Genomic DNA, 24,327 nt, shown 5'->3' on the forward strand with positions numbered 1-24,327 from the left:
ACTTTTGGGTGTGATTAGACCATTTTATTTATGTTAGGAAGGGTTTATGGAGATCAGGAGATTGATGACCAGAGTTATTTATCACTATTTCAATAGCCACATACTGATGCTGTGTAAAATCGCCAAATAGTGAGCAGAATGGATATGAAAACACGTCATGGTACTGCAAAGGTTAATGCATGCAGTTAGTAATTGGATAATCTTTTTCACGTTTCTTTCTTTCCACACTTAATTAAGTGAAGATTTTTTTTTTTTTCCCCGTGTCTAATAATGTGCGATATTTGCGTAGTCTTTTTTTATTTTTTTTTTTTCTTCTTGTTCCTCTTTTTGTGAGACCAAACATGAATGAAGCGTCTGTACTTTTGGTGAAAACAGTTAATTATTAGATGATTTCTTTCACTTTCCTTTCTTTCCCCACCCCAAGTTTTTTTTTTTTTTTTCTCCGTTATAATGTACGATGTTTACGTCATGTCTTTTTTTATTTATTTATCTATTTATTTATCTTAGAGTTTATGGGCATGTACTCTGTACTCTTAATGTATGCAGTTAATGATTGCGTAGATAACTTTTTACCTTTCTTTCTTCAGCCAGCCCCGTGAAGATTTATCCCTTGTCATAATGTACGATATTTACGTTATGTCTTTTCTATATTTTTTTCTTAGTTTGTAGACATGAGTGCAGTGCGTCTTTACCCTTAATGTATGCAGTTAATTAGATTATTATTACTATTGTTATTTTACGTTTCTTTCTTCACCCAGCCTATGGTGAAGATCTAGCCCACGTCACAATGTACTCGATATTTTTTTTTATATTTATTTGTTATTGTTATTATTATTATTTATTTATCTATTTTTGCTTGTTTGTTTTTGCGAGTCTATAGGAATACGTGAAGCGCGTCTGTGCATTGTATGTATGCAGTTATTAGATTTTTTTTTCTTTTACGTTTTTCTTTTTTTACCCACAAAGTTTAGGAGACTGAAACGTTAATCTTTCATTATGTACAATTTATTACATTATTGAATTACTAAACGGTAAATTCAAACTTGTCACTATTACTATTTAACTTAGTATCAAATCTTTATTTCCTCTTCCATGAATGACTGAGTGGGCCCTACAATACATAATACTTCTGCTGTAACGCGCCAACTCTTTGAAATGTAATGTTATAAGTGTTACTTTAATGAAGTTTAAGTTATGTCACATTAATAAAGTATGACAAAAATTTATTAATAAATTCTGCATGGTGAAAGTTGGTGATGAACAGTATCAAAATATACATAGCAAGTCTACCCTATCCAAAAGAAAACAAATAACAATAAATGTGAACCAGTTGTCATTAATGCTACTCCTGTGGATACTATCAATGAATGTCACATACACATTAAGACACCTGAGAGAGAGAGAGAGAGAGAGAGAGAGAGAGAGAGAGAGAGAGAGAGAGAGAGAGAGAGAGAGAGAGAGAGAGAGAGAGAGAGAGAGAGAGAGAGAGAGAGAGTGTGTGTGTGTCCTTTGCATCTGCCTTACAAAATGACAAGCAATAGGAAAACATAAGGAAGGAAACCTGATGAACATTTGTAGGTCCCACACCAATCATAGAAAGGAGAGAAGGACAATAATGGTGGAGTATTGGTGAAAGGCCTTCCTCCTCTTCTTGGGCGTTACTTTCTCCTCCTCACCGCTGTCTGGCGAGGGGAACTTGGGCAGGTGTGTGATGCCAATCTCCCCACGCCCAAAGAACCCAAAGATCGGTGTGTTTGGGAAGGTCCGTCTGAACGCCTTGGACTCCACATTCTCATAGCTGGTCAGGGGAGGAAGGAATTAACTCTCAATTATTCATACCTTTCTCTGGTTAACTCTGGAACTCTCTGCCTGCTTCTGTATTTCCAACTTCCTATGACTTCGGTTCAATTTAAGAGCGAGGTTTCAAGACATTTATCCTTTCCTTTTGATTAACTCTCTCAAACCTGCATGGGCCCTTTTATTCATGATTTTTTGTTGCCCTTGGCCAGCTTTCCCCTCTTGCATAATAGAAAAAAATTGCCATTCACATGATGACAATGAATGGCTGAACAGAAACTCCAATATCTGACAAATTATGAAGTGTTAGGGAATAATTCTTGCTTCTAAGTGGCTAGTTTGGGGTAAAGATCATCACTTCATTAGAACATTGCTGTCTTAAGTGGTGGATTTGTGCTACTGAAAAACACCAGCTGACCAGAGAAATCCCTTGTGCCTCACATCTGATTGCACCTGACAACACACACCTTGGCACAACAATATTCATGTGAGGTGAAGGAAATAATGGATGTTTATGTTTCTCAAAAGGGATGAAAAGTGTGTGAAGATTAATTAATAATATTTGAGTGAACACAGGGAAGTGAAGGCAATCTGTCTCTACCTCCAAGGCTTCTGTCTTTTAAACTCACTCAAGCTGTGTCTCAAGCAAACGTCGGCACTCTCTTACACAGCACTCACCTGAACTTAGGAATAGGCAGCCAGGAGCCATAGCCACGGCCACAGCAGGTGAACATGAAGGCAACGCTCTGCTTCTCAGGAAGACCACATGACTTCAGCTAAAGGAACACCATAAGCAAACACAATAAGAAATACATTACTGCTACTACAATGTCTCAGTAGTAATATGATGCTACTTTGCCTCACCTTTTCTAGTAAGATAGAATTATACATACAAACCAGTGATTGTATTTGTCAAGGCCACTGTTGTACTGCTTGTGTGTGTGTGTGTTTGTGGGTGTATGTGTGTATTTACCTAGTTGTACTTTTACAGGGCCCCATCTCCATATCTACACTTATCCAATTTTCCTTTAAAGCTATGCACACTCGTTGCTGACACCACTTCTTCACTCAAACTGTTCCACGTCTCAACACATCTTTGTGAGAAACTATATTTTTTAACATCTCTCAAACATCTTTCCTTTCTCAGCTTTTTACTATGGGATCTTGTGCTTTGAATGTCATATTCTTCTCTCAGGATCAGTTTCTCATTATCCACTTGGTCCATTTCGTTGATCAATTCATAAACTTGTATCAGATCCCCTCTCTCCCTTCTTTGTTTCAGGGTTGGTAGATCCATTGCCTTTAGTCTCTCTTCATATGTCATCCCTTCAAATTCTGGAACCATTCTTGTAGCCATTTTTTCTAGTCTCTCCAATTTCCTTATGTGTTTCTTTTTATGAGGGGTCCACACTACTGAATATTCCAATCTGGGTCTTATTATAGTACTTATCAATTTCTTCATCATTTCTTTGTCCATGAAGTGAAATGCTAATCCAATATTTCTTAGCAAATTATATGTCTCTGAAAATTCTATCAATATGGCTTACCATTGTTTTCTTCCATCGTCACTCCTGAGTCCTTTTCCTTTTTTACTTTCTCCAGTTCTACTCCATCTCCCATCTTATAGATTCCCACGGGTCGTCTTTCACTCTTTCCCATTTCCATGACATGGCTTTTGTCCACATTGAATTCCATTTCCCACTTTTTACTCCATTCCCAGATCTTATTTAGGTCTTCTTGCAGTATTTCATAATCCTCTTTTTACTTTATAACTCTGCACAGTTTCGTATCATCCGCAAACAGATTTATGTAGCTGTTCACTCCTTCTGGCATGTCGTTTATATATATATGAGGAAAAGTATTGGCGCCAATACTGACCCCTGCGGCACTCCGCTTTCTACTGTTCTCCACTTGGACTTCATATCTTTAACTACCGTCCTTATTTCTCTCCCCCTCAAATAATTTTCCATCCATCTCAATGTGCTTCCTTTTAAGCCACCCTTCTCCTCTAACTTCCACAGTAATCTTGCATGTGGCACTTTATCAAAAGCCTTTTTTAAATAAAAATAAATACAGTCAACCCATCCCTCTCTTTCTCTCTTGTACTCTATCAACTATTCTAGAGTAGAAACTCAATAAATTAGTTACACACGACCATCTTTTTCTAAAACCAAATTGGCTATTTGATATTAATTTGTTGTCTTCAAGGAACTCGATCCATTGTTTCTTTATTATTCTTTCACACATCTTGCATATTACACTAGTTAGTGATACCGGTCTGTAATTTAAAGGTTCTTCCTTCCTTCCGCTCTTATATATGGGAACCACCTCAGCTCTTTTCCATTCTACTGGTACTGTTCCATTTTCTATTGAGCATTTTATGATGTTGTATATAGGACTTGCTAGTTCTTCCCTACATTTTTTCAGTATTCTGCCTGAGACTTCATTCAGTCCCATTGCCTTCTCTTCAGCCAATTTCTTCTTAACTCTTTTATTTCAAGCTTGGTTACTTTAATCTCTTTCATATAGACAGTCTCTCTATTACCCTGTGGCTTTTCAAATTTGGATTCCTTAGTAAAGACCTCCTGAAATTTATTATTTAATAGTTCTGCCATACTTTTTGGGTCTTCCACCATCCCGTTCTCTCCTTTTAACCTTTCTATTGTTTCTTTTTGCCTAATTTTTCCATTTATGAATCTGTAGAACAATTTTGGTTGCTCCTTATATTTTTCAACGATGTCCTTTTCATAGTTCTTTCCTCTTCCTTCCTCACCTTAACATATTCATTTCTCGCTGCCTTGAAGTTTTCCTTATTTACTGGATTTCTATTTCTCCTCCACCTTTTCCATGCTCCATCTCTTTTCTCCTTTGCCTGAGCACACCTTGCGCTAAACCGATCTTTCTTTCCTTCTTCTTTAGGTCTATATTTTGGGACATATTCCCTGACTCCTGTTTTGTATATTTCCAAAAATAAGTTATACTTCTCTTGCACTGTCTCTGAGTTTTCCATCTCCTCCCAGTTAACGTATTTAAAATAGTTCTTGAGATTCTTAATATCAGCCTTTCTGTAATTTAATCGGTCTCCTTTGTATGACTCGTCTCTATCTTCCTTTCCCTCTTCTATATCCCTTTCTAATATTACATGGTCACTCTTTCCCAATGTGTGTGTGTGTGTGTGTGTGTGTGTGTGTGTGTGTGTGTGTGTGTGTGTGTGTGTGTGTGTGTGTGTGTGTGTGTGTGTGTGTGTGTGTGTGTGTGTGTGTGTGTGTGTGTGTGTGTGTGTGTGTATTTACCTAGTTGTAGTTTTACAGGGCCTGGGCTTTATGCTCGTGTGGCCCTCTCCATATCTACACTTATCCAATTTTTCTTTAAAACTATGTACACTCTTTGCTGACACCACTTCCTCACTCAAACTGTTCCAAGTCTCAACACATCTTTGCGGAAACTAAATTTTTAACATCTCTCAGACATCTTCCTTCCTCAGTTTCTTACTATGCGATCTTGTGCTTCTAATGTCATATTCTTCTCTCAGGATTAGTTTCTTACTATCCACTTGATCCATTCCGTTAATCAATTTATAAACTTGTATCAGATCCCCTCTCTCTCTTTTCTGTTCCAGGGTTAGTAGATCTATAGCTTTTAGTCTCTCCTCAAATGTCATCCCTTTAAATTCTGGAACCATTCTTGTAGCCATTTTTTGTAGTCTCTCCAATTTCCTTATGTGTTTTTTTTTTTATGGGGTGTCCTCACAACTCCTGCATATTCCAATCTAGGTCTTATTTTAGTACTTATCAATTTCTTCATCATTTCTTTGTCCATATAGTGAAATGCTAATCCAATATTTCTTAGCAAATTATATGTTTCTCTGAAAATTCTATCAATATGGCTTACCGGTTGATTGTTTTCTTCCATTGTCACTCCCAAGTCCTTTTCCTTTTTTACTTTTTCTAGTTCTACTCCATCTCCCATCTTATAGATTTCCACGGGTCGTCTTTCACTTTTTCCCATTTCCATGACATGGCTTTTGTCCACATTGAATTCCATATCCCATTTTTTTACTCCATTTCCAGATCTTGTTTAAGTCTTCCTGTAGTATTTCACAATCCTCTTTTTGTTTAATGACTCTGCACAGTTTCGCATCGTCCGCAAACAGATTTATGTAGCTGTTCACTCCCTCTGGCATGTCGTTTATATATACGAGAAAAGTATTGGCCCAATACTGACCCCTGTGGCACTCCGCTGTCTACTGTTCTCCACTTGGACTTCATATCTTTAACTATCGTCCTTATTTCTCTCCCCCTCAAGTAATTTTTCATCCATCTCAATGTACTTCCTTTTAAGCCACCCTTCTCCTCTAACTTCCATAGAAATCTTCCATGTGGCACTTTATCAAACGCCTTTTTTAAATCTAAATAAATACAGTGTGTGTGTGTGTGTGTGTGTGTGTGTGTGTGTGTGTGTGTGTGTGTGTGTGTGTGTGTGTGTGTGTGTGTTGTAACATACGGAAAAGAGCTATGCTCGTGTTGTCCCGCTCCATATCTATTAATGTCCAGCTTTTTCTTAAAATCATGAATATTCCTTGCGTTGACCACTTCCACGCCTAAACTATTCCATGCTTCCACCCTTCTATGAGGGAAGCTATATTTTTCACATCTCTCCTATAAGTGGCCATTTTAGTTTTTTCCCATGCCCTCTCGACATTCTTTCATTCCACATACACAGATCTTCCCTATCCATTTTTCCATGCCAATCATCACTCTGTATATTGCTATCAGGTCTCCCTTTCTTCTGTTTTCCAGGGTCGGAAGTTGCATTCTTTTCAGTCTGTCTTCATAAGTCAAATCTCTTAAGTCAGGCACCATTTTGTTGCAGCCCTCTGTACTTTCTCTAGTTTCCTATGTGTTTCTTTAAGTTCGAGCCCACTGTATTGTTGCATATTCAAGCCTCGGTCTTATCATTGCAGTAATTATTTTCTTCATCATTTCTTCATCTAAATATACGAACGCCACTCTTATGTTCCTCAATAAGTTCAATACTTCTCCAATTATTTTGTTTATATGTCTCTCTGGCGATAGGTCATTGGTAATTGTCACCCCAAGGTCTTTTTCTTCATGACTGGTTTTATGTCTTCATTTCCTATCTTGTACATACTCCTGATTCTTCTTTCACTCTTGCCAAACTCTATTTTCTTGCATTTTGTCGTGTTGAACTCCATTTGCCATGTACAGCTCCATTTCCATATTCTGTCCAAGTCTTCCTGGAGTAGTTCGCAATCTTTGTCACATCTCACTTTTCTTAACAATTTTGCATCGCCTGCAAATAGGCTCACATAACTGGACACCCCATCCACCATGTCATTTATGTAGACCGCGAACATTACTGGTGCCAACACTGATCCCTGTGGAACTCCACTCTCCACCAATCCCCATTCTGATGGTCTGTCCTTAATTATTGTTCTCATTTCTCTTCCTACCAAAAGTCTTCCATCCATTTTAGTAAACTGCCATGCACTCCTCCTACCATTTCAAGTTTCCAGATCAGTCTCCGGTGTGGTACCTTATCAAAGGCCTTTTTTAAATCCAGATATATTCCATCAGCCCAACCATCTCTTTCCTGTATTACATCTATCACCCTCGAATAGTAACATATCAGGTTTGTCGTGCATGAACGCCCTTTTCTAAAACCAAATTGACACTCACAAAGTATGTCATTTTTCTCCAAGAAGTCTGTCCATCTATTCTTCACCACCCTCTCACACATCTTAGCTACCACACTTGTAAGTGACACTGGTCTATAGTTCAATGGGTCTCTCTTGTTACCTGATTTATAGATTGGGACAATGTTAGCTCTTTTCCAGTCTTGGGGCACTACACCTTCCCTTAATGAGGCATCAATTACTTCACAAACTTTTTCTGCCAGTTGCTCCTGCATTCTCTTAAAATCCATCCTGATACCCCATCAGGTCCCACAGCTTTTCTCACTTCTAAACTCCCCATCATATTCTTGATCTCCTCCACAGTTACTTGAAACTCCTTCATAATCCCTTTCTGTTCCATTACCAGTGGTTTGTCAAAAGCAGTCTCCTTTGTGAATACCTTCCGAAAGCATCCATTCATAGCCTCTGCCATTTCCTGGGATCTTCACTGCATACCCATTTACTTCTAAACTTTCAATACTTTCTATTTTTGATGTTGTTGTTCACATGTCTGTAAAAAGCCTTGGTTGGTCTTTACATTTATCAATTATATCCTTTTCTTGTTTCTTTCTTTCTTCTCTTCTAATCAACACATATTCATTTCTTGCTCTTTTGTAACTTTCCCACTGCTTAATCCGTCTTTTCCTTCTCCACCTCTTCCATGCATCCTCTTTTCTTGTTCTAGCCTTTTCACATCTATCGTTAAACCAGTCCTGCTTTCCAACTTCTATGTTGTCTTATTGGTACAAATTTTTCTCACCTTCTTTGTATATTTTTATAAATTCCTTCCACTTTTCATTTGCTCCTTAGCACTCTTGAATTTCATCCAATTTGTCTCTTGAAAGAATTTCTTTAGGTTTCCAAAATCTGTCTTGGCATAATTCCATCTTCCCACTTTATATTCTTCATTTCTTCTAGATTTCTCTTCATCTATCACCTTGAACTCCAAAACTGCATGATCACTCTTGCTAAAGGGCACTCCACCCTCATCTCCTCAATGACCATTGGCTCTGTACTAAAGACCAAGTCCAGTCTTGACGATGCTCCCTCTCCTCCAAACCTAGTATCTTCTTTGACCCACTGAGTTAACACATTTTCCATTGCCAGTGTCAATAGTGTATTTCCCCATGTTGTCTCTGATCCTTCCATTGACCAGTCCTCCCAACACACCTCTTTACAATTAAAATCTCCCATCATTATAGTTCGTTCACAGCCACCCAACATTTCTTCCAGACATGTTCCTGTATCACTTATCATTTCTTCATATTCCTGTACTGACCATGCATTTGTCTTAGGTGGTACGTACACCACTATGTAGTGCCTCTTTTTCCTTCATTAGTTTCTGCTCTGATCTTTAGCACTTCTGCCTTTCCCATACCTTCTTTCACTTGATCCACCTTTATATCTTTTTAACCAGCAACATCACTCCTCCTCCCATCTTACCTACTCTATTTCTTTTCCAAACATTATATTTCCTTCTCCAACCATCATCAGGTCTTCTCCTCTCTCAGTTTTGTTTCAGTAAGACCCACAATATCTGGGTTCTTGTCCTCAAGTAATCGTTGAGTTCTAAAATCCCGATATCACTCCATTTATGTTGGAATACATGTATTTACCTAATTGTAACATACGGAAAAGAGCTATGCCTAATTCCATATCTATTAATGTCCAGCTTTTTCTTAAAATCATGAATATTCCTATGTTGACCACTTCCACGCCTAAACTATTCCATGCTTCCACCTTCTGAAGCTAAGATCTCTCCTATCTCCATGTGTGTGTGTGTGTGTGTGTGTGTGTGTGTGTGTGTGTGTGTGTGTTTGTGTGTGTGTGTGTGTGTGTGTGTGTGTGTGTGTGTGTCCATGTGTGTGTGTGTGTTTTGTGTGTGTGTGTGTGTGTGTGTGTGTGTGTGTGTGTGTGTGTGTGTGTGTGTGTGTGTGTGTGTGTGTGTGTGTGTGTGTGTGTGTGTGTGTGTGTGTGTGTATGTCAGGCAGGATACAGTTGGTGACAGTTCAGTGAGGATCATTAATGACATACATCAGAACAAAAACAGAAGACTAGACAGCAGCATTAGCACCAGCACCACCACCACCACCACCACCACCACCACCCACCCTCAGCATGTAGCGTCCAAGATGCCTGGGGTTGTCCACACTTGCAGGGATGACCACCGAGGCTGCTCTGATGTTGGGGCCAGTCACTGCTATACCAAAGATGTGGTCTGTGGTGGGGACAAACTTGCTGGTGCGGCCACTGTGAAATGCATCGGCCACACCTCCACCCAGCGCCACTTTGTAGTCCTCTCTGTGGGAGGAGAGGATGGGGAATGAAGGAATGAAAGACCAGGTTACAAGGGAAGAACGAGATAGAGGATAGAAAGGAAGGAGAGCTAAGGGAATGAAGGTGTTTTTTTACGCTATGGCCTAAAGCGCCTGTAGGTATACTTGAAGAGTATGTATAGGAAGTGCTGTTAAGCTTCCACCCATTAGTGACACAAGCAATTTTATTTATAGTGGTACCCATATTAGGGTCCATATCACCACCCAAGCACATCTTTGGTGTAACTACCTAGAACCTGGGTATCATGGTGACATGTAGGTAACTTTAAACCACTCAACAAATGGCATAGTTTCACGGTCATACGTGGTGGGATTCGAACCTACACATGGACATCTGCCCGATCCCACACTCACCACCGCCTGAAAGACCAGGTTAAGAGGGGAAGGATGAGATAGAAAATAAAAAGGAAGGAGAGATAAGGGAATAAAGGAAGGATGAGATAGGATATAGAAAGGAAGATTAGAGAATAGTGACAGGGAATGATAAGGAATTTAGGAAATAGTTACAGAGTGTCACCTTATATTGCATTCCAGTGATACATCTTCACTAGTTTCATCTATGCAAAAACAGACCCAGTCATTTATATAGAAAATTCAGTGGCAGTATTCCATTAATTATTGAAACTATAATACCTAACTCTATACAAACTGTGGAATGATCTGAATGCAGGCACAAACCTACACACCTGTTGAGGGCAGCCTTCACAAAGCCATTGGTGAAGCTGTTGTCGTAACAGGTGTCAAAGAGGAGGAGGGAGGCAAGATGGTCACACGGGGAGAGAGACATCAGCTCATTGAATTCTTCCTCTGATATCACCAGCTTGTTGGACAGAATTTTGCCGCCACGCTGGGAAAGCAAGGCATCATGACAAGTGACAAGAACCAATAACAGTCACTTGCTATAGGGAAAATAACATAATCAAGGTCTATATAAGTTGTCTGCTAGTTCTGTTCCTTGAAAATGGGACAGCAATGGTGAAATACTTCACATGGGAAAGTTAGCAAACAGAAAAAGATTAGAGCACAAGAGATGTATGAGACAAAGGTCTGTATTTAGAAATGCTTTGCTCTCTCACCAAAACTATTTTCAAAGGCCACAGAGATGATTAGCAGAGTTTTATAGTGCTTCTCCAAGAGAAATCTTGCCACTTTGCCTCTAGAACTGTAAAACACCTTAAAAAACTTGTGTAAATTCAAATAAAGCCTTTTGAAAGTGTTTGAGAATATGAGCCTAAAAGCAAGGAAGGAAACACAAAGGCCAAACCAGAGAACACTTACAAATTCTGAATAAAACTTTTGGGGTGAGATGTCAAAAAACTTCACTGTGACACCGGGGTGATGAGGAATGATGATGAGGGAGAGAGCATCGGCGTCTGCCATGGCTGGACTGTTCTGTTCCACCTCAATGCTGTAGCCAACATTAGACCTCTTCGCCTCACACACTGCTCCCTTGGCCTCCCCCTCACCTCCCACCACCTCCTCAGTCTTCTCCTTCCGTGCACGCTTGGGGGGTTTGCACTGGGGCGTGTCATCTGTGCCTTCTAGAAAGTTGAGTATCTCTTGGTTCATGCTTCTGGCACACTGCAGCCAATGACCCTGATAGGCACTCTCTACTGTCCCAATGATACCAGTTGCCGACACCACCCCAAGGTCACATGACAGTGGCAGTCTCTCATGGAGGTATTCGGAGATGGTGATGGGAGCTGTGGGTGGAAATGGCTTGTGTTATTCACATTGCTTCTCATGGTGAAGGTTAATGAATTAAACATTTGCTGCATGAAAAGATCACCATAAGTAATGAATAAAGCAAAAAGTGCATATGAAAAGTGATGCTGTAATTCATGCTCATTGCTTTAAAACAAATACATTGGGTGTGCTATGGTGGTTTCCTCTTCCCAGTGTTACTTGGTGCTTTGTGGTGAGTTGTGAGTATCCTGGGGCTAATCACCTTCCCTCATTCAAGCCACCACCACCCTGCACTCACCTTTCCTGCCAGTGTGGTCAAAGATGTCTGTCCTGTAGAGCCAGTTGGCATTGCAGAAGGCCAGGCAGTACCTTGGCTTGCTCACGATGTGCATGAAGAACCCTTCCAACAAGCTGGCGGGAGTCACTTCCCCGATGGCCACCTGCAATGAGGCAATCAAACATTCACTATCCCTTCTAGACTCATTACTTCTGTCTGCTTCCTTTACTTGATCTTATTTTTTCATGTAAAAGGGGAAAACTGACCAAGGGCAACGTAATATGAAAAGTCCCCTTGCAGGTCCAAGAGAGTTAGCCAAAAGAAGGGATACATGTCTACCATTCCTAAGCCCATTTATATACAATGTGATTAGGAAATGATGCAAAACAAAAGCCAAGAATACATATACTAATCTGCTTATTCAATTACTTTATTATTCATTCGACTGCTTCACCTGGAGCTTGCTTTGCTAATGCTCATTCTCACACATTCTGCACCATACTCCAGCCTATTCTACAGTGGATGTCATTGGTCTATTCATTATCTATATGGCACCAGTGAGCACCTTGCCATGTGTGGTGGGGATGCAGTGCGGGTGGATGGTGAGGTAGTGGAGTGGCCGCCTCTTGGCCAGGATCATCTCCCCCACATCGGCCCATATTCGGCACACCAGTCGCAGCTTGGACACCTCATAGTAGCTCAGGTTTTCTAGGATTTTCTGTAAGTATAATGAGAATATTTAAGATCATTTGCTATTCTCATATAAAAAGGGTTATTTAAATGTTAAAAAATCATGTTCTTGTTAGTGGCACGGCAGCACACTAATCTCACTCTGAGGTCGGCAGATTGCTTCAGGATGAGTCAATGAGCTTAACCTGTGTACTGGTGAGTTGTTGCTGTGGAGGGGCACTATGGAGGAGGGGTATTGTGTGCCTGGCTGACATTCTGGAGAGCACCACTGATAGAAAACAGAACTGAAACCAACAAACTTACAACTTTAACCCCTTCAGTAATAGAACATATTTTTACCTTTAGATTTTTGTATGATTAGACCAGTTTACTGACATTAAGAAGGGTCAAAGGAGGTCAGATGATTAATGGCTATAGTCTTTGCTATTTTGATTTCCCACATAAGTTTATGATGCTGTATAAAATCACCAAATAGTAAGCAGAATAAATATGAAAATGCATTATGGTACTGAAGGGATTAAATTTGTGTAAAACATACTGAAACTCAAAACACTCAATCCTAATACATCATGGAGGCAAAATCAGTATTGCAATCTTAGGGGAACCATCCGGTTAGGTTTTTAAAAAATCTAAAATAAAGAGGACAGATAGATGACTATTACACAATGTTAGTTTAGTAGTTACAAGAGAATCTAAGCATAAATAACTGCATGAAAAATAAAAAAAATAAAATTTTCATATTTTTCCTATAAACTTTGTCACCGGAGGGCAGATTTCAACTCTGCCAGTACATATATGAAGTATGTGGTGCAACAAAACTTTGGCTTTTGAATTTTTTAGTTTGATGGCCATTATGATTTTTTTTTTCGCTTTTTTTTTTATGAAATTACATTGTGGCACAGAAAATAAATTTTTCCAAATTCTATGAGATGGAAATGTAGCAGCTTCATTGAGCTTTAAAATGATACCTCAAAATTGAAAATCCATAGAGAAATGTGGGAGAAGATACGATTTGAATGATAAAAAAGTGGAAACTGAGAAAAAGGCAAAACACCCCAGAGATGTCATTTTTCGTCCTCTATGAACCTGTACATATAATTGGGTTGGATATTTCATGCTCATACACCACCATGTGCATCATATACCTATGTTTTTAAGGCATGTTTAGAATATTCTGTAAGACTCATATGGCACCTGGCCGCCCCTACAATGACTGTAGGTATTAGTCGCTCGAAGGCGAGGGTGTCTCCCATCCATGCATAGTCGGTACAACTTGTAATTTCCCCTTGCACCGTTTGTTTAGACATTGTAAGGCAAAAAAAGCAGGTAAAATAGTATGGATTGTGACTTGCAAGGCGTGAAACAACAGGCGAGATACTCAATACATCCTCCTCCCATCGCAGTCACATGGACACTGAAATGGAACAGGAGAGGGTGTGTTCCTGTGTACATCATAGTACTGAGTTGCCAGCGCCCACCTTTCCTTACCAAAGAAACCACTTTTCATGGCATTTTCCGTGCTTATTACCATCATTTATGGTACAGAGTGGGGGGGGAGCCCTTGGCTGCAGTGGGCGTGGCAGGGGCCCTTTAAAATTTAAATACTCCATGTATTTTAGCGTATTCCCCCAAAATACTCCATCACTATGTTGCCATATGTTTGGGGATGCTCTGGTGGTGTTTCATGGATTTTCGATATTTTTCAGATTTTTTCGGTACCATGGCCATTGGACGGTCCCCTTAAAGTAGGCATGATAAAATATGAAATGAGAACATGTTACATAATCACAGGAGCAAGAGCAGGATACAAGACAAGTGAGGGTGTGTTGAAGTGACCCATTCGCCACAAAAACAAGGTGCTCTAGGGTGTGGGCTCGCCTCACTGCCGGCTCTATCACTGCAAGATTTATCTTCCAGTGATATTTCAGAGGAATTAATTTCCTTATGGTGGACACAGCCAGTACTCGCAGGAGCCCCACCTTAGTTCATGTCAATGAATGGACTTTCATACAGAACACAGACAAGGTGGTGGTGGTGGTGGGACAGCAGAGAGTGTGCACAGTGGAGGTGTACTGGCTTTACTCGTACCTGAACCAGCTCCCACGAGCCACACAGAAGGTTTCCTATGGCAGAGTCTCCCTGCCCCTCCTCCTTGCCCACAGAAGTCATGTTGGACTACAGACCCTGGGAGTGGGACCACTTATTGAGGGAGGGACTCAAGCCTCCTGATCTTGTTTGGCCCGGGCCAGGCAGGCGGGCACACTTGTGGAGGAAGACTCTGGTGTAGTGGGATGTGCACTGTGTTGAGGGCCAGGCCGGGTGCAGGGAGCCACCCTTGGGTGTGCTGGTGATGCCAGAGGGGCGGCGTGGCAGCAAGTGTTCTGCCTTCAGGAATGTCTGTTAGTGTGAGGCTCCAGAGGGCTGTCACGTCAAGCCAGTGCAGGTGGGCGGTGGGGCGGCGGCGTCCAGTGGTGGGTGGCGGGGCAGCCCCTCAGGGCCTTCCGTGGTGGCGAGAGTCCTGCCTGCCGCGGCCTGGAGTGGTAGGTGTGTCGGAGGCGCCTGTCCACACCACCAAACTCAGCCTCACTCAGGGTGGATCAAGTCACCTGTCACCTGAGCAGGTCAGCAGGACCTGGCTTGTTTACATCCCTACTCCCAAGCCCACACCAACAAGGATCGCGCATCTAAATACACACACACACACACACACACACACACACACAGTGAAACACACTTATCTATTTATTCATTTGTCCATTTATTTATTTGTTCATGTGATAACTGACATCTTATTTATTTATTCTTAAGCAAAGAAGAAGACTGAGGGCATATAATAACGAGAAATACTTTAGTAGGAGGACAGTACACCAAATATAAAATAAAAAAAGACTATATATGAAAACTGCTGTAAATACTTCAACCAAAATAAGCCACAGGAGATGAAAATCTATAGGACAGAGAAGATGAGGAGTGGAGCGCAAGGCGCTGCTCTCTTATTGCGTCATCGCGATCCACTCAGCTGCTGCTGCTACTGCTGCTCGCCAGGAAAGGTGAAGGTGAGTGGTTGGTTCACGTCTTTATATTATGTCCCCCAATGCACTGGCCTGGTTGTGTACCAGCCCCAGGTATGCTGCAGTGACAGATGTACCGCCTGAGGCATGGATTGGGCCGCCGGGAAGGCAGTGTGGCCTCAGTGACGGCGACCTTTGTGGCCGGCTGGCTGCCGCTTGTGTTGGTCATGGACGGTGGCTTGTTATTGGGGCACCGCTGTGCTGCCTATGTTCGTAGGCCACCATGGCTCGTTTATTCCCCATTCAGTCCACATTTTATTTCCGCTTCCCCGCCACTTTGCAATGACCTAGGGAATCAACCCTTGTACTGTACACCCCTGGGTGGGGCTGGCGCCCCTGGCAACGGTGGCCCCTCCACGACAGGGTGGGCGAGGTACCCCTGGCCACTGCGGCCCCTCCAATCCAGGGTGGGCGAGGTGCCCCTGGCCACGGCGTTCCTTCCATTCCAGGGTGGGCGCGGTGCCCCTGACCATGGCGGCCCTTCCACTCCAGGGTGGGCGAGGTGCCCCTGGCCACGGCGGCTCCTCCACTCCTAGATGGGCAATGTGCCCTTGGCCACACTGGTCCCTCCCCTCCAGACTGGGCGAGGTGCCCCTGGCCACGGCAGCCCCTCCCCTCCAGGGTGGGCGAGGTATCCCTGGCCACAGTGGCACCTCCTCTCCTGTGTGGGCCAGGCACCCCTAGCCGTGGCAGCCCCTCCCCCTCCAGGGTGGATGAGGAACCCCTGGGCACAGTGGTCCCTCCCATCGAGGGTGGGTGAGGTGCCCTGGCCATGTCAGTCCCTCCCCTCCAGGGTGGGCCAGGCACCCCTGGCCAAGACACTACAACAGTCTAGAAGGCTAGTCTAAAAGGGGGAGTCCAAGGGATCACAGGCCCCCTAACTAGTCTAGAAAGGGGTCCAGGGAGCCACAGCCTCCTTGGCTAGTCTAGAGCAAATCATTGGCAAATATTATGGGGGGGAAAAAAAAATTGGGAGCTTCTTTGTGAAATAGTCATTTTTTCCCTTAGATTTTTTTTAAATTGCCAAAAGTGGTCTAATTTAGCTTTCCCCACCTGCTTGCTGTTCTTGGGGAGAGGATTGGTGATGAGGATTTTTCTAGATATTTACCCTGCCTTGTTCATATGACATATGAGGGGCTGTCTGTATTTGTATTCATGTCTACATGTATAGTCATGACCTGGTCACTTGGTTAGGAAATGAGTGGAATTGATTTCTTGGTGTGTATTGTTATGGAGATTCACCATGGAGCAATAATGAACAATGATTGTCTGCACAAAACAAGAACCATGAAATATTAATCACTTCCTGCCATCCCTTTACAGTACCTACTATGTCTGAAGCCATCATGTCTTCTCAAATGGAAACTGCTCCCTTTGATCCTCGCTTCCCCAACCAGAACCAGACCAAGTATGTGTTACAAAGCCACCTTCTGAGTACACCATTGCTTTATTTTGTGGTCTTCAACTCTTACTTGTAGAATGATTTATGTTCTAGAATCTCTGTGTGTTTGCTGGGAATATCCAAAATACAGAAAGGAAGAGTAACATTAAAAAAAAAATCTTACTTAGGTGCTCATTTTTATCTTAAAAGTGAAGTTTTACAGCAAGATTTGAATAGATAAAAGTTATGAGCTTGTCCCCTCTTCCATCCACTGTATTTCCTGGATTTAGTTCCCATATGAGCACCATTGCTATAATCACTTAGGGTCAGCTGGGGCATGGAAGAGTGGAGGGCACAGTACTGTAGTCATTCTTTTCCTTTAAGGCTGAGGTAGTAAGCTGGGAATAGTTGTGTGATGAAACCAGTTAGTTTTTGTGTACATAAATGTAAAATTATGATTGCTAACATGGCCATGGGTTTATTTAAGGTTTCCAGCAGCAGGTGTAGTATGTGGTAACTGTGAGCTTTGTGGCAGGTACTGTTACCAGAGCTACGTTGACTTCCACCGCTGCCAGAAGCTGAAGGGTGAGGAGTACGAGCCATGCCAGTACTTCAAGAAGGTGTTCCGCTCCGTGTGTCCCAACGCTTGGGTGGAGAAGTGGGATGAGCAGCTGGAGAATGGCAGTTTTCCCAGCAAGATCTAGATCAGCTTTTCCCTTTCCTTCCTTTCTGTAAATGTCCGGGCTTAGGAAATAAAAGTGAGAGAGAAAGAGAGAGAGAACGAGTGAGAGATGGTTAGCAGAGTTTTATTGTATTGTGGGTCTTGCATTTTGCTCCTTGTGCACACCCAAACACACGTGTGCACACATTTGCATCTGTCTTACTAATGTACATCTCATGTAGAGTTGTTGTGTCATCCACTTGTCATTTGATCCGGGAACAGTAAAGATGGAGCATAGTATCTGTTGCTGGCCAAGTGGTGAACAGTCGGCCATTTCTTCACTAGCCACTCTTTGTCTCCTTCAACACTCTGTGGAGAGCACCATGCCTCTCCTGCTGTAGATATTTGTACAGGGAGTTGCAGCACCAGCAGGATAGCCTAAGTGGCGCCTCAGGCCGACTCTTTCATCTGCTGTGATGCAATTAAAGGTCCCCATCAGGCTCTTTGTTTGCTTTACCCCAAGAACAAAAAGCAGCCCAACAAATAGGTGTGTGTGTATGTGTGAATGAATGAAACTAGTCTGGTTTATGTTTTATTTAGCACTTTATTTATTTTCCTTTTATCTCTGGAATGTAACTGATTATTTTGTGCTAGGGAAGATTGATTGTGGAATTTATACTTGTATGGTCTGGAACAAGGACAAAAATGGAAGATATTTTATGTTGTTGAAGAGAGGCAGGCAAGACTTGGACAGACTGTAATGTTGGAACTTAATTGTAAATAGTATCTGTTTTCCAGTCAATGTAATATTTAGTAAATGATCAAAGATGCTGATCAGCTTTTACTATTACCATACATTGTTGTTACATGGGGAAGAGAGGGAGAGAGATTGAGTCGCTGGAAAAAAAGGATTTGGTATTGTAGGGAGATAAGGTGAGCTGAATAGTGGAAGATAACAAATTAGATAACTCGATGAATAATGACTAGAATTAGAACAACAGAAATGTATTAATGATGATTCTGGTGCAGCTATAAGTGAGTATATGCAGTGTGACAGTTGGTTGTAGAGGAGTGAATGGGGAAATGAGAGGTGGTGGCAGCAGGGTGGTTATCCATCTTGATAAGCAATCAGTGTGCTAGTAAACTTTATCTGAAGAGGAACTGCTGACTTCTTTGCCTCATTCTTCTCCACGTCTCGTCAAAGCAAGGTCCACTGGTAAGATATTAGTCAGTCTTATTGATAACAATCTGTATCATTGTTATTTTTCTCTTTCTTTTCCTTGTTATTGCTTATGACCAGGATGGATGATGAGATGGAAAGATCAGCTTGGATTGAAAGTAGCTTATGGAAAAAACATCCTGAATAACCATTAAGTATAGCAAAGGATGCAAAAATACACATTAATGGTGATAAAAACTTTGCCAAGAGACAAACAGGTAAAGACAAAGTCACATCATGCCTCTGAATCTGCATCACTGGAAATGTGATGCTAGGATACATGTGGTTTTTATATGGGTAGTATAGCACATCTTTCTTGAAGGGTGATTGATGCTTTGTTGTCATAGCTTTCATTCTAACAGATGATATAATTCATAGCAAGATTTTTAGAAGTGAGGAGCATTATGAGTTGCAGTGAGGTGAGGTGGCATGCTGCTGAGCTGCTGAGGGGAGAAGACTTGGGATGCTGCCTCCAGACCATCTCAGCCCACTCCCTGCCTGCATTTGTGCCCTCTTCCTGTGTCTAATTCTTATTTTTATATTTATTTATTATTAATTTTTTTTTTTTTTTATGTAAGAGGCAATAACTGGTCAAGGGCAACACAAAACCAAAAAAAAAAAAAAGCCTATATGGTTGACAGTTCTCTTGTAGGACCAAGAGAGTTAGCCAAAAGAAAGAAATCTCCCTCTTAAATTAAGTCAAAAGGGAACTTTCAATATAAATATTACTAGCAAATTTGTTGACAACAAGTTTATCATAAGGAAACACACTTTAATCTATTGAAAAGGAGATTTGTAGATTACCAGGGAAGGAGAATATGTTGGCTTGATGCAGGAAACTAACTGAACATGAATCCAATTAAATGATGATAAAAAATAGATAAATTCACTGAAATTTATACGTTTTCTCACATGAAGAACCTTCCCTTAAAATAAAAGTTCTATTTATCATGAAATCAATATAAAATGAACTCTCATTAAATCAACATTATACTGTAATATGACCCCACAATAGGTTTGCAGGACATGAGTGGTGTGTGGCAAAGTTTGGTGGTATTGGTGGTGGTGGTGGCTATGGCGGGTCAGAGTGAAGGCTTCCCTAAATGGCTAGCATGGTTAGACACTAAGATGGACTTGTGCAAGGAAGTGTGTGAGTGCCCAGAAGACTTAGTGCTGGCAGAGCGGCAAGGGATTGACTGTGTGGATCGCAACATTACATATATACAAGGTGAGTGTGTATGTGTCTGTGTGTGAAAAAGAGAGGGAGCAAAACTTTCTATTTAGCAGTCTGTTACTTTGAATCTGATCCCACTGCCTCAGATGTTATTTAAGAAGTATTGGTCTATTATTTTGAATCTGACTTCTGTATGTATGTGTGTGTGAGAGAGAGAAAGGTGGCCAGAACTTTCTATTTATCAGTTTATTACTTGCAATCCCAGTATTCTTTGCCAAAGGTGTTATTTAAGAAGTATTGGTCTATTATTTTGAATCTAACCTCTGTAAATGTGCGGGTGTGTGTGAGAGAGAAAGAAATGTAGCCAAACTTTCTATTTATCAGTGTATTGCTTTTGATCCCAGTATTCTTTGCCTCAAGTGTTATTTAAGAAGTGTTAGTCTCTTATTTTCAATCTGATGTGTGTATTCTTTCCTACAGGTGGTATTGACATCCCCAAGGTGTACACAAAGGTGTCATTCGCCCGTAACCACATCAAGAGTATTGCCGCAGACACCTTCAGTCCTTCCAGCTCCCTTGTCTCCCTGGACATCTCTGAGAACGACCTTGAGAGTGTTCCGGGCAGACCCTTTGCTGAACTGTACATCCTTTCTTCTCTCAACCTCAGGAGTAACCTCATCTCAAGTGTGGATCCAGAGGTGAAGCTCCCATGGTGTGCTTTTATCATGTTCAGTACTACTTCCTTTCACTTCAGTGATGCAGAGGTGGGAAGATTGTTTTCCTTTCTCCCCATAGAAGCTTTAGAGTTGAGATGGATTTTAGTGTGTGTGAGAGTCTGTGCATGTTTGTCTGGAATGTATGTACGTACTGAGAACCACCCATTGCAGCAACAGTAAAGTTTCCATTACATTTTAACTAGCATAGGTTCAGTACTTGATGATAACTATTCATTACCATTTCCACATTACTAGTAAACAGTTACTACATCTTGTGCAGGCATTTGGTGGCCTTCAGAACCTCACCCAACTGGACATCAGCTACAACAGAATAACTAGCCTGCCTAAGGAGATTTTTGAAGAGCTCACAAGCCTACAGGAACTGAATATTGGCTTCAATCCCTTGGAAAAACTAGATGAGGGTCTCCTGCAACACACACCAGACCTCAGAAGGCTTGGACTTGAGTAAATTGCATCTCAAGTCAATCCCAGCAAACTTCTTTGTGGCCAATCTCACGTGAGTTTGCCCCAGCAGGTAGAGGTCTGGCTCAGGGGTGGAGTAAGTGGAGGGGAGGTAGGCACATTGTGAGGAGGTAGTTAGGGTAAGAAAACAAATAAAAGTACGTGAAGGAAGATTTATGGAGGAGTACTTATCTTACTAGATCTGTTTCTGGCTGAGGGATGAAGTGAGTTGAGGGAGAGGCAGGAAGGTAGGTTAGGGTAAGGAAAAAAATAGAAATACATGAAGGAAATTTTCTAAAGGAGTACTTACTGGATCCCTTTCTATTAACTTACTGAATATTCATCATCTTTACTGCATACATTAAGTAACTTGTTTTGTTGCAATACTAGAGCTTTTAGTGTGGTGTGAGGTGTGAAGGTCAGAGCAGTGACATTGACTGGTAGTGAAGTGTTGTGTGTTTACAGGAAACTGGAGACTGTGTCACTGGCTTACAACCAGCTGAAAGTGGTGCCCAGCAGGACTCTACATGGTCTGAGCTCTTCCCTGCTGAACCTCGACCTCTCTGGCAACCTCTTCACAGTAAGCACATCTTTGTTGTTTTATTATTAGTACTGCTAGTAAAACACAAGGCAGTCCTATGTGGGAAGTACCATGCATCTATTGTTATCTCAGGATTGAAGTGCAGCATAGGGAACAGTCATTATAACCCCTTCAGTGCTATGATGAATTTTCATGTTCTTTCTGGTTACTGTTTGGCAATTCTATACAGCTCCAGAATTTCATGAGGGGATTAAAATGGTAAAGATTCTAGACATATATCTTCTGACCTACGTAGAGCTTTCCTAATGTAAATAGAATTGTCTAATCACACCCAAAATTCAAGGTAGAACTGCATCCCAGTACTGAAAGAGTTGAGAAAAGGCAAGGGTAGACTGTGCTGCTGGGTGTTACTGTGGGTGTTTGTGGGTGGCTGTGGTGTACCTAGAGTCCTTGGTGGAGTATGGTAGATCAGAAGACTGTTCATTTCCATCACAGGCCAACAGTGCGAGTGATGTGTGTGTGTGAGTGTGTGGTGTCTTGCCTGGGTCACACTATTATTGTCATTGCTGCTACTACTTCTACTACAAATAATATTAATGCTTGTTATCTGCATGGTATCTATTTGTTCATTACCTGAGAGCCTTCACCGTTCATTCTTGTGCTTCAGCCAGCAATCTTCCAATCATGCAAGGGAAGTGTAGATGCTAATTATTGCGCCCTCCGTCTTTGCAGTCCCTGAGCGCCTACTCCTTTGGTGGCCTGAGCAACCTCCGTACCCTCACGCTGGAACAGATGCTGCGGCTCACCAGGATTGACGCGTATGCCTTTGGAGACTTAATGCGCCTTGAGAAAATTGTATTCCGCTACATACCTTGGATTGAAAAAGTTGACCGTAGAGTAAGCTGACGTCATTGCTTATTCTGACCTTCAACTTGGCTTTTTTTTTTTTTTTTTTACTTTATTTGTGATTTTTCTTGTTTTATTTCTTTCCTCCTTTACTTTCTGCTCAACTCTTATTCCTTATTTCTCTCTGTCTTTTATAGTTTTACCTGCCGCCCTGTTACAGCTTACCTCATTTCTTAATGTTCTTTTGTTCTTATGTTATTGATTATGCAGGTTTTTCCTCATGTGTTACTCCTCATCCTTTACTTTCTCCCTACTCCACCATCCAGCCTTCTTCTCATTTGATTTCCCTGATTTTCCAGTTTCTGATCCTTTTTTTTTTTTTTTTTTTTTTAAGTCACTAGCTCTGTTCAGTTTTTTTCAGTCCTTCATCTCCTTATGTAAGCAGTCAGTAATCTCTCTCCTCCCTGTTCCATCATTCAGCCATGTCATAATTTAATTTACCAGATTTTCCAATATTCAAGCCTTTCCTCTGCCAGTCTAGCTTTCTTCAGGTCTTTTAGTTCTTCATTTCTCTACAGAAACACACTTCTCTTCTCCTGACAGGCTTTCCACAAGACAGAAAATGACGAGGAACCTTCAATCATACCATTTGACTTCACTTTCTCCTACTCCTCCCTGCACACTCTGCCAGAAGACCTCTTGCCCTGGAACCATCTCCATTACGTCTCCCTTGAGTTCAATCATTGGCGCTGTGACTGTAACATGCTCTGGGTAAAAATGCTACCTTCTTCAGAGAACAGACTGGAGATAAGATGATGTGAGTGTTTGGCATGTGTGTGTGTGTGTGTGTGTGTGTGTGTGTGTGTCATATAGGGAGGTGTAAGGATAGGGTAAGTTTATAGGAAGGAAGAAGTGACAAAAATTGAATGATATAGCAGTTAATTGATATAGCAGCTGACAGATAAATGAAAGGAAATTTAATCTCTCTCTCTCTCTCTCTCTCTCTCTCTCTCTCTCTCTCTCTCTCTCTCTCTCTCTCTCTCTCTCTCTCTCTCTCTCTCTCTCTCTCTCTTTCTGTTGTAGGTGTCACGAGCCAAGCCACCTCCGAGGTTACCGGCTGGTTCATGTGAAGGACAAGGATTTGACGTGTAATGCTGCACCCGCAGCAACACAGGGGTAAGCAACACAGTGGTAGACAGCAGCACAAGCAGACAGACAGATGTATTCTAATTCCTAATGGGTTCAGGGCAGTAAAAGGTATACAGCTGTTGAAACAAAATCCTTTATTGTATTTCAGTGCGTTTGGATTCCTCGTGGTGGTGATGATTGCCGGGCTGAGTGCCAGCCTGGCCACCATATCCCTCCTGGTGTACTGGCAGCGTGGGTGGGTGTGTCGGCGGCCCCCCGGTGCCTACACCGCAGTGCGGCGCAGCGGCAGCACCATCACCATCACGGAGGAGATGGATACCACCTCTGAGGCTTGACAGTGTGGAGCACCATGCACAGATCAAAGATAGTGAAGGGATTCACACCAATATGTGGGGAGGAACAGTGTGGAGAGACATCAGGGGAGTTTTGTATGCAGCAACAATTAACCCACTGAAGGAGTTTCTAGGACCAGGTATCAGCGTAGACTAGACTAGAGTAGCCATTTATGGGAATGAAAGCAGGAAAGACAGGACTGGAACAAGGCATGTTCACATTGACTACACTGTGTTGCTGAATCTCAAACAGTGTAGCGAAACATAATCAGTCGTTGCCCCACAGAAGTTAAG

At 41.8% G+C, this 24,327-nt stretch overlaps 3 protein-coding genes across 5 annotated transcripts; 2 read left to right on the forward strand and 1 right to left on the reverse strand.

Moving 5' to 3' along the window:
• Positions 1-989: 989 nt before the first annotated feature.
• LOC123503100 lies at positions 990-15,169 on the reverse strand. The gene is made up of 8 exons (XM_045252525.1): positions 14,570-15,169; positions 12,357-12,509; positions 11,813-11,954; positions 11,107-11,531; positions 10,515-10,675; positions 9,604-9,793; positions 2,476-2,573; positions 990-1,798 (listed from the first exon to the last, which is right to left on the reverse strand). The coding sequence occupies exons 1-8, from the start codon at positions 14,648-14,650 to the stop codon at positions 1,591-1,593; spliced, it is 1,458 nt and encodes a 485-aa protein (XP_045108460.1). The 5' UTR covers positions 14,651-15,169; the 3' UTR covers positions 990-1,590.
• A 230-nt stretch (positions 15,170-15,399) lies between these two features.
• LOC123503102 (cytochrome c oxidase subunit 6B2-like) lies at positions 15,400-18,094 on the forward strand. 3 transcript variants are annotated; one of them, XM_045252526.1, is made up of 3 exons: positions 15,400-15,537; positions 16,876-16,960; positions 17,421-18,094. In XM_045252526.1, exons 2-3 carry the CDS (start codon positions 16,884-16,886, stop codon positions 17,635-17,637), a joined length of 294 nt encoding a protein of 97 aa, XP_045108461.1. In that variant the 5' UTR covers positions 15,400-15,537; positions 16,876-16,883; the 3' UTR covers positions 17,638-18,094. The 3 variants fall into 3 exon arrangements, with proteins under 3 accessions (XP_045108461.1, XP_045108462.1, XP_045108463.1); XM_045252527.1 differs by having other exon boundaries at positions 15,422-15,537; positions 17,469-18,094; XM_045252528.1 differs by having other exon boundaries at positions 15,510-15,531; positions 17,469-18,094.
• A 142-nt stretch (positions 18,095-18,236) lies between these two features.
• Positions 18,237-24,036, forward strand: LOC123502960 (insulin-like growth factor-binding protein complex acid labile subunit). Its single transcript, XM_045252252.1, is given in 10 exon segments — positions 18,237-18,810; positions 19,829-20,041; positions 20,468-20,685; positions 20,984-21,157; positions 21,159-21,220; positions 21,631-21,745; positions 22,439-22,603; positions 23,156-23,367; positions 23,636-23,728; positions 23,850-24,036. Coding segments are annotated over 9 exon segments (1,428 nt in total). The 5' UTR covers positions 18,237-18,810; positions 19,829-19,839.
• Positions 24,037-24,327: the final 291 nt, after the last annotated feature.

This window comes from Portunus trituberculatus, chromosome 13 (assembly GCF_017591435.1).
Source record: "Portunus trituberculatus isolate SZX2019 chromosome 13, ASM1759143v1, whole genome shotgun sequence".
Lineage (NCBI taxonomy): Eukaryota > Metazoa > Arthropoda > Malacostraca > Decapoda > Portunidae > Portunus > Portunus trituberculatus.

What these genes read in the sequence shown, in the direction of transcription:
- LOC123503102 (XM_045252526.1), top strand. Translation starts at nt 16,884, where the DNA reads ATGTCTGAAGCCATCATGTCTTCTCAAATGGAAACTGCTCCCTTTGAT. An exon ending in CCCAACCAGAACCAGACCAA is followed by an intron (nt 16,961 to 17,420) that starts GTATGTGTTACA and finishes GGTTTATTTAAG; the next exon opens with GTTTCCAGCAGCAGGTGTAG.
- LOC123503100 (XM_045252525.1), bottom strand. Translation starts at nt 14,650, where the DNA reads ATGACTTCTGTGGGCAAGGAGGAGGGGCAGGGAGACTCTGCCATAGGA. An exon ending in TGACCACACTGGCAGGAAAG is followed by an intron (nt 11,532 to 11,812) that starts GTGAGTGCAGGG and finishes TTCCACCCACAG; the next exon opens with CTCCCATCACCATCTCCGAA. An exon ending in TTGGACGCTACATGCTGAGG is followed by an intron (nt 2,574 to 9,603) that starts GTGGGTGGTGGT and finishes GTGTTCCTTTAG; the next exon opens with CTGAAGTCATGTGGTCTTCC.